At 43.2% G+C, this 9,532-nt stretch overlaps 2 protein-coding genes across 2 annotated transcripts; one reads left to right on the top strand and one right to left on the bottom strand.

Annotated features, from left to right (window-relative positions):
• Positions 1-260: 260 nt before the first annotated feature.
• LOC133112999 (MARVEL domain-containing protein 1-like) lies at positions 261-3,250 on the bottom strand. The gene has a single exon (XM_061222927.1). It carries the CDS (start codon positions 1,495-1,497, stop codon positions 1,003-1,005), a length of 495 nt encoding a protein of 164 aa, XP_061078911.1. The 5' UTR covers positions 1,498-3,250; the 3' UTR covers positions 261-1,002.
• Positions 3,251-3,440: 190 nt separating this feature from the next.
• Positions 3,441-8,334, top strand: avpi1 (arginine vasopressin induced 1). Its single transcript, XM_061222926.1, has 3 exons — positions 3,441-3,636; positions 4,892-5,221; positions 7,109-8,334. The coding sequence occupies exons 2-3, from the start codon at positions 4,905-4,907 to the stop codon at positions 7,353-7,355; spliced, it is 564 nt and encodes a 187-aa protein (XP_061078910.1). The 5' UTR covers positions 3,441-3,636; positions 4,892-4,904; the 3' UTR covers positions 7,356-8,334.
• The last annotated feature ends 1,198 nt before the right edge of the window (positions 8,335-9,532 follow it).

Here is a 9,532-nt window from a genome sequence, read left to right as displayed (position 1 = left end):
CATTATTTCCTGTCACCTTCCTGTTTGTATAAATTGCACTACTGCCACACACTTGGCTGATTAGATAATCACATGAATAAGTAGGTGTAATAAAGTTAAAATGTTCCTAATAAAGTGCTTGGTGAGTTTTTGAAGTGTTTATTTTATTGAATGATAAAATGGCAACAGAGTTCATGTGTATCTAGTCTATCTAGAGTTTAATCTCTGCTCCACGGGTGAGATGTCCTCAAGCGAACAAGAAGAATGACAACAACGAAAAGTTGGCTTGTCTCATCAAGTTCAGAGACTCTTTATTCTGCAGCTTGTTCTTAATTTTACATCTGATGAAAAAGGACTTGGAGGGAACATCAGCACTGCAAAGCTAATGACAGTGTTTGTAATTCATCACAGGATTTTCATTTTGTTCATGTTGTTCCACTTTAAATGTTACAGTGTTAATATAACCCTCTTTCTCTCCAGCAGCACGTTGGAGAATACTACAAAGGCACTGAAATAAGGTCCATGTTGTATGAGATCAGGCAAACTGGTAATTGTCACCACTGGCTTGGCATAGGGTCCATTTTCTTTTCCATGTAATGTTTGTGTAAAACAATGGAAGCAAACACAGCCACAAACATTTTCACAGAGTATAATCACAATTTGTTACTAGCTTTTCACCAAAGCGTCTTTGCACTCTATGAGCTTTTCCTAAACTTTAGAAAAGATCTATTGAAAAACAAAAAGCGCATATACAAATAACATTACAAATGTACATTAACAACAGTGATAACATTAGTTTACTGAAACAAATATTGAACAAACCTTTCTGGTCAGAGGCAGGGACAAACCACAGCAGAAGATGCCCCTTTTCTTGGATTCAAAAATTGGATTCAAAAACTTTTCCCGTGCCTGAGCAGATAAGATAGTTCCTTCTCTTATCGTTTTCCTCTTGAGGGTGAAAGCGAAGCGAACCAAACCGCTCTCATTCCTCTTTCTCTCTCTCCCCCTCCCTCCTGTTCCCGGTTAAAGAAGATCACCGACCGTCACGGCCGTCTGCTGACCCCTGCACTTCCTGCACGAGCCGTAAACGGCGGAGACCAGATAGGCAGTCGCGCTCAGGCAGGCGAAGATGGAGGCAACGAGGTATACCTTGTACAGACAGTAGTGCCTGTAATGCTCCAGGTTGCAGTACGAGTTCTTGTCCGTCTTGTAGATCATGATCCCAATGGCCGGGAGGTAGAGAGCGGTGGCCGCCAGGTCGTGAACCAAGTTGCTGAGCAACCAGCGCTCCCCGCCCACGATTGGGACAAGGTTCTGCTTGTCCAGCAGGGTGAGGAAGAAGAGCGCGAGGGTGAGCAGCCAGAAGAGCACGGCCACAAACAGCACAAAGTGGATGGAGCCCTCGTACTTGTTGGCGGCGATGGTGACCCACAGCCCGGCTCCCAGCACCATCTGCAGCAGCCTCAGGATCCCGTAAGGGCTCCTCAGGAACCCTACGGCCTGCGGCTGAGGGGGCATCTCCCCAACGTGTTGCACCGGAGCTCCTCTCCTGTCCTCTCTCAAGGCAGGGCCGGGGTACGGGAAGGCTCGCAAGACCGTCAAAATCAGTCGCAAGTGAAGCGGGAGGAAAGGGTCCAAGGATCACGAGACAGAGGAGAGCAAACAGAGGGGCTTTCTTTCTGCCTGCGGGGTTTTGAAAATCTTTCGTCTCTTCCGTTTCCTCTGTGGCCGCTCCTACCCTTTCTTTGAGCGGTCGGGGGGAGGGAGCCATGAGAGAGAGGGCTGGCTTGAAATTCGAAGCCTTCCCCCCTTCATCCTCCTCCCTGTCCTCCATCCTCTAGTGAGGTAACACTTCTCTACAGGAAATGGGGGGCTGGGGTTGGGTACATGTGTGTTCATGCCTTGGCATGTGTGTCTGTTTAATTGTATGTGTGTGTCTGGGTGCACATATATCATTTTGTGCATTGTGTCTAGTGCGTGTGCATGTTGATTTACGTGCCTAGAGGGTTGTGTGGATGCATGCAGGACTGCAGGTTTGGAAAATAACTCCTTTTTCAAAACCGTGGTTTTTTTGTGTCATTTATAATCATGTCGTTTATAATCTGCGATCGACGTCATAGTTTTATAGCAGACAAATGAAAAGGTGATTTGCACCATTTTCTGTTTAATACACAATATAATGAATGCTGACTAAAGAAAATTAGGGACATGCACAGAAAACTGACAAACCTGTCTCAGTGGCCAAATGTTTAGGAGATGCAGTTAAATAAACAAATATTTTTTTGGTTTTAAAATGGCAGCAGAAGATACGTAGTATCGCGCCAGCCTGAAAGCGAACCAGAGATCTTTCAAGCGTTTGTATTAGCGTCACACAAGCAGTTCCAGGCAGCTCTAAATTAGGCTCAGTACTTCCTCCAGAAGGAAGTAAGCATCAGCTCTACTATTCTGATTAGCATGCAGTTACGCATGATATTGCCAATCTCTGTTATTTTAATGTGGCTTGAATTGTGTTAATATGTATGTTACTTTTTTTCCTCAACCCATGCACTTTCTTGTCACCATTTATTTCATCACAATAAGACCAATACTGTCCTGTCAAGCACACAGACACAAATACATGTACACATATTTCCACACAATTGATAGATCAATCATTTAGTCAATCTGCATGAATATTTTAATATATAATGCATATTAATATTATATATAATATTAATATATAAAGTATAAAGTATAATATATAAATATAATAAAATATATAATAATTAATATATACGGCATCGTTTTTACAGTTACATTGTCACAATGTGCTGTAAGAATGATCACTCTTACCCCTGCAACTTCACCTTTGCAAAATCCCAAACTAGATAGGAAGATGGGTTGTTCTCAGTTCCAGTGATGCCATCACATAAAATTACCTAATGCTATGGAAACAACAAGAAGTACTATGCAATGAACATGAGTGAGGTATTGACAACCAGGGAACCGTGGTTGAGCAAAACCTTGAAAAAATCATGAAACAGAATTCAAACCACAGATTATTCATTATAAATTAACAAAATAGTCTTGACAAACAATCCTGTCTTAATGTCATTTCTTCCCCAAGACAATGCATAGGTCTATAAAACATACATTTATGTGACTGGTCAACAAGGCCATACTCAGTGTTCCCTCGGCAATAATGTGCATAGGCCTAGTGTCACCACCCTATACGTCTGTTCCTGAGTTTACAGACAAACTACACGTGCGTAAACAACAGCAGGGTTTGCTTCTCTCGTCTGAGTGGTTTCATTCTCACCACATATCACACACAGCTCAGAGACTGGGGCATTGACGTCAATGGCGGATTGAACATTGCAACTACGTAACTAGGATGTTAATATTATGCCACGCCTTTGTAATGCCTACTGGTTGGCAAAAACCTAACACACGCCCATGGGCGGACCACTGTTCTTTCTCATTGGACACGATTGTACTCGTAACATGAAACTGTACACCCTTGTCACCATCCATAGAACCTGAGCGGCTGTCGGAGGCGCACTTTAAAACATATGGTTATTCTTCTCTAACGTTAGCACAGACCTAATAAAGACTCTGGCGAAAGAAAAGTGTGTATACACGGAGCAATCGACGGTACCTAGAGTTCCGTCACAAGGGGTAAGAAATGCATATTTTAGGCGGATTATTCATTTGCTATTGTTGGTGGTGTTTGCTTGTTCGGTAACCTGAATAGAATTAACAGCTGGATATAACCTATCCCAATGGCGAGGCATGTTGCAAATGTCTGTTCCTAAAGCCACAGCGAAGTGGAGATAATAAAATAATAGAATAAATCGATGTTGAACGGCGTGCTGTGAAAATGTATGTTCATTATAAATGGAACGTCTAAAGTATTGCGCGTTGCAGAACGCCATGCTACAAAATAAATAAGTAAATAATAGATAAACGTGCCAATTTATGTTTCAGAAATATAATCATTCCGCAGTGAATTACATTTAAAAAAAACATTGTGTCAATTGTCAATTTTTTTAGCCAGTTTTACAACAAACCAAAAGCACGCCGCTAACATAAAGAACATAAAGTGCTAAAATAGCTTACTTGTCGAGCTGCATGTGCCATTTGTTTGCGCGCAGCCGCGTGTAAATAATTTGAAATCAGGCCGTTTTTTTGCGTCTATTTATGAAAATTCAGTCAGTTCTATGTAAGTTACAGGCCATACTCGGTGGTTGTTTTATGTCATAGTTTTACAGGACTGAAAACTGTAAGATAAGATTGACGTAATTCCACTGCTAGTCCTGCATTAGACAGCCTGGTATTAGATAGCCTGTTCAGCCTGTTCTGTTAAATCCTGGTTCACATACACTGCAAAGGTGTAGGGTTCCCTTCTCTCCTTGGTTGCTTAAGCTGGCTGAGTAACAAACAAGTTAAAGAGCAACAGCTTATGTTGATCATACAGTGGCAAGTGTACCCAGAATTGATAAAGCCATAGGATAAGGAATCATGGTGCATTACTATTTCTAGGTCACATTACTCAGTGGATTCCCTTATCGTCAACGGTGGCTAATCTCCTCCCGGCTGCCCCAGTTAGGTGATTTGGTGACCATGTTCTTTGTTGTTAGACCTAGCCAGATGGGGAGGCAGGACTCCCTTGCTGAGGAAAACAGCTCAATAGCTTTTGAAATGTCTGGTAGCTGGTTGACCAGTTCAGACCCCAGCTTGACATAATTTGACCAGCTCAAGGTATGTTTTGAAACAGCTGGTCAACCAGCTGCCAGCTCTAACAAGCTACCAGCACTAGCTGTTTGACCAGCTCATACCCAGCTAGACCAGCTTATAACCAGCTTGAAAATTGAGCTGGATTTTACTGCTGGGTCTTCAACTAAAGCGTTGGACCTCTCCCCCCTTCTCTCAGCCTTAGTTTTGGGATGGACGACCTCACCCCACCTTCCACGGTGGCTGGGCCATCCCAGTTTTGGCGCGTGTCGGAGCGCCGCAGCCGGAAGTCAGGCTCTCCCAACATCTTCCGCGACGTGAACCTCCGGCAGCTCCAGCGGCTGTTCCAGCGGGCGGGAGACCAGGATGCCGAGCAGCGGGCCCGGCTGGTCTGGGGCCACGGCGAGGCAGCAGAGCTGACCCAGGCGCTCATCGCCCTGAGGGCCCGGGGCCGCAGGAGCAGGCTCAGGGTGGAGGGGGCCCGCGACGCCCAGGGAGTCAAGTGTCTCCAAGCCTTCGGCCATCTTAGGTGAGCGAGGTTATGTGACACACCCTGAGGCGGGCATGCCGCCATTCTACTCAAATGCATCCTTATATTGGTGAGGTCATAGAAAATGTGCATTGCATGCTTTCCTGGTTTTGTATTCTGTTTACTCAGAAATAGAAGGGTTTGTGAGGGGAACTCCTTGCCAGTTACATTGAGAACTTCCTTTCCCACAGATGTGGTTTCAATAATCAGTTGTTTTCATTTTCAACGTTTAGGACCCGAGTGTAATTTCTCCAGCTATCAATGAAACAGATTCACATACACAAAAATAGTGTCTATAGACCTATTTTTAGTTCTTTATGGAACCCTCAAACATCTGAAAAAGCTGCTAGACAAAGCACCATTTTGTCAAACAAAGAACATTTGAAGTAGAAGTACTATAGAATCACAAGGTTCCTTTTGGAACCATTTTTTCTGAGAGTGAAATGTAGCCTCTTTCACAGGTTTCATGCATTTCACTGGGAAAACGTAGCACACTATCCAGTGGTGCCCAGGACTGAATTTGGAAAGCCTGTGCAGCAAGCTGATCAAATTCCATTTCCAGTACAAAATGTTCCCAAAACCTGAGACCTTGTCACCATAGTAACACAGAACAATCCTGAGATGAACGTGAGCTCAGGCACGTGAGGGTCTCATGATTTTAGCTGTGGAGGAAGGAACTAGATACTTGCAATTCATTGTGGAGAAAGACTAGGCTTTGTTTCTGTTTTGATGAAAAACTGCAGTCAGCAACCCCTTTTGACCATAAGTCACAATTGAATGCATGTCCTTTTTTATCTTATCAGGTTAGTTATGCCCATTTCCATTTGGTAATCAAGCTATTATGGCCAAAATGTTTTTTTTTTTGTTTTTTTTAAATAGCATTTTGGCCATAATAGCTTGATTAAAAAAATCACATGGCTTGATATACCAAGACTTTTAGCACACTCAAAACTAATACCAAAACCAATGACTGGTACAAAACAAATAGCATTGATCAATCATGTTATTGATTTTGCATGGGCTAAAAGCTTTTGCATGCTAAATGTTTTAAATTTAGATGTAAAAGGTACCCTACATTTAATATCCTATATTTGCATCTGCTACTATTTCTTCTCAAAACCCTAGTCGGTATTTGATGTGCATGTTATAAGAGCCCACAAGGTTTCTTTCTGGTGTTAGTGTTACCTCAACGAGGGTGTGGTCAGGCATGCCTATCATTTTTGATGCTCTGTTATATTTATTGGCTGTTCATGTGCAATTTCTTCAATAAAAGCATGTTAGAAATAATGCAATTCGTTTTTATTTATTTTTATTCAGTGGACATAGGCTATTCATTGTCTGGGGTCTATGGGGCGGCTGTAGCGTAGTGGTTAAGGTAAATGACTGGGACACGCAAGGTCGGTGGTTCTAATCCCGGTGTAACCATAGTAAGATCTGTACAGCCGTTGGGCCCTTGAGCAAGGCCCTTAACCCAGCTCCAGGGGAGGATTGTCTCCTGCTTAGTCTAATCAACTGTACGTCGCTCTGGATAAGAGCGTCTGCCAAATGCCAGTAATGTAATGTAATGTAAATGTTAGCAGTGTACCTAAAGCAGAAATACATTGTGCACACAACTGTGCACACTCAACAATGATACCACATGTTGCAAATTGTACTCCTATTTTGCAGCCCTAATTTCAAATGGGAAAGAAATAACAAAGTGAAACGGTGTGGTTAAGGCACATGACTGGGACCCAGAAGGTCGGTGGTTCAAGCCCCGGTGTAGCCACGATAAGATCTGCACAGCTGTTGGACCCTTGAGCATTGATCCTGAGGGGGGGATTGGTCCTTGCTTAGTCAAATTAACTTTTGATATGTTGACTTAGCGTGTGCAACCTCTGTTTCCAGGATCAACGAGACTTCGGTGGCCACCTCCGGTGACGAGGACTCGGAGGCAGAGCCCGGTCCGTTCGGTAGACCTGAGCCCACCCCAGGGGCCATGCCCGGGGGCCAAGGGGACAAGCCCGTGGCAGAAGGACATAAAGACTCGGAACGGCTCCAGAAGGTTCCGGTCAGCTCCCTATGGAGGCCCAGGATCCTGAGTCAGGAGAAGGACAGGAACCCAGAGCGCTACCTCCATCGCATCCTGCACTGAACACTACAGGATCGCAGCCAACGAGACCGAGCTGGAAGACCGAGATAAAACGGAGGACTGGGAGGGGTGAAGCCAAATCCCCAAGTTTGGGATGTACGTGTATGCTGGACAAAGAACACTACGCTGGTCTGGTGGTATTCCTTGCACAAAGACACTAAAGGACCTTGATATGAAATATTTAGAGAAGAGGCCGTTTATTGAAACGGCACATTGAAACACTCACATGTTGTGCGGTCCCCATGGTCTGTTCACACACTAGGTAATCGATTTTGCGGTCTGAGTACACAGGCCTACTATTTAAGATGCAATAAAAGATGGGACCGAGAGAGCAGTGTGAAGACTGTGCTTTGAAATTATCTTTTGGTCTTTGGATGTTGGTTACCATAAAAAGTGTGGTTAGATTGCCAGAGATCACATCCCCTCACCGTTATTGGTTTTCCTGTGTTGCATCACGGATTGCCTCAGGGAGATATCTTGTGATTTTCACAATATGCCACAGTTAACTGCTGCAAGCTAATAATTGAAACTAAAGTGCGGTTCTGTTTTTGACAGAATTGTCAGCTTCCATTAATACAGCAAAAGAACATCACAATCGGTTGTTTCCACAAGATGGGTGGTACCCTCCACATAGCAAACATAAGGGGGACCGGGGTATGTGGATAAATATTCTCAAACGATACATTGTCACAAATCATTGCTTGTTACTTCACACCTCTCCATTGGAGAATATTATAGATATAAAGAGCATAAGATTTAAAATACATATGTAAATGGATCATGAGCAATGTATGCAGTGTAACCATGTGTAAAAAGCAAGATTTACAAAGCTGCATTCTTGGGGACATGTTCTCTCTGTAAATCTCAAAACTATAAAACCATTTTAAATGTAGATGCTAAAACTAATGTGTGTATGCACAGACATTGTGATGTCATTAGCATTGCGCATTGTGTTACCCATTAAACTTTGTGTTTTTATTTATTTATATTGGGACTGTGTTCTGCTGTAGCACAACAGCATCCTCACACATGCAAAATCAATCGTGCACATTTTTGAAAATGTTTATATATATATATATATATATACATATATACATGCACTAAACACCGTCAGCCCTGCGTCTTGCAGACCACAGAAAACATCTGTTGCAGGGCTCAGAGCTTGTGTGTACCGATAGTGATAGCATGCAGAATGGTGACGAGGGTGGAGAGCAACCGTGCGTAATAAGGGCTTCCTGAACCACACAGCAGTGCTAATCAGATGTGGCAAGGGTGTGAACTCTGCCAGAAACCAGATTGGCCTGGGCAAGGCGGAAGTTTCACTGCATCAGTCATTTTATCGGTTGCGTGTGCAACTGTCGTCAACGATGCTGAGTGATGCGTTTAATTTTGCCATAAAAATAACGGAGAAATTAAACTGCGTAATGTGATTGCATTGAATACTTTAATTCAAATGCTGAGCAATTTGAATATGTGCACGGCCGCAATTCAATTCTCCCCTAGGCATTTCAGCAGAACCGTTGTAGCCCATTTGCAAATGGTATCATCCACCGACCGATCGGAGAGCTTACATGACCATTTGAGCTACTATATATAATATCATAGCAAGAACGACCCAAGGCTCTTGAACTTCCAACTTTCAAAAATGAAGCAACGGAAGCATTCTAAAATCCTATCAAGGCTGCATATGATTTTTTTCTAGCGCTGTTATAGCGGTTGTCAAGCAAGGTCTACTTCTTTGTTTTCTTTGGTTACCAACACAGGCCTGTTATGAGTTGTGGTGTTTGTGGCCAAACAACACCCATTTGCAGTCATAACGATGCCATCTAGTGGACGGCTGAGGAACTACTGACCAGAGCACAAACGTTTTCTTCAATTCAGTGTCAACGTGACCAAATTACAGCTGTGACATTTCTTGTGTGATACTCTGAAAAGTAACTGGATAGAACTGGTTTAATGTAAGTGTATCACAGTAGCTTTCATCCTTGGGGCCTGCATCATGAAGTGGGATTACAGAGTTAGCTGGAGAACTACCAACTACAAAGTGAAAACCAGAACATCTCTTTTCACTTCAGTCCATGTTCCAGATTTTCAGTCCATGTTCCCCTACAAAACTGTAATCAAAGCTACACTGGGTCTCTTTCCCCAATGCACATGGAAATGCACATGGAAACTCTCAT

This window comes from Conger conger, chromosome 2, assembly GCF_963514075.1.
Source record: "Conger conger chromosome 2, fConCon1.1, whole genome shotgun sequence".
Taxonomy (NCBI): domain Eukaryota; kingdom Metazoa; phylum Chordata; class Actinopteri; order Anguilliformes; family Congridae; genus Conger; species Conger conger.
Note: the sequence above shows the minus strand (reverse complement) of the source record. Positions and strands in the feature narration are given on the sequence as shown.

Excerpts from the sequence above, each read along its gene's own strand:
- LOC133112999 (XM_061222927.1), bottom strand. The coding sequence starts at position 1,497 with ATGCCCCCTCAGCCGCAGGCCGTAGGGTTCCTGAGGAGCCCTTACGGG.
- avpi1 (XM_061222926.1), top strand. The coding sequence starts at position 4,905 with ATGGACGACCTCACCCCACCTTCCACGGTGGCTGGGCCATCCCAGTTT. Across the intron at positions 5,222-7,108 it reads CAAGCCTTCGGCCATCTTAG|GATCAACGAGACTTCGGTGG; the intron begins GTGAGCGAGGTT and ends CTCTGTTTCCAG.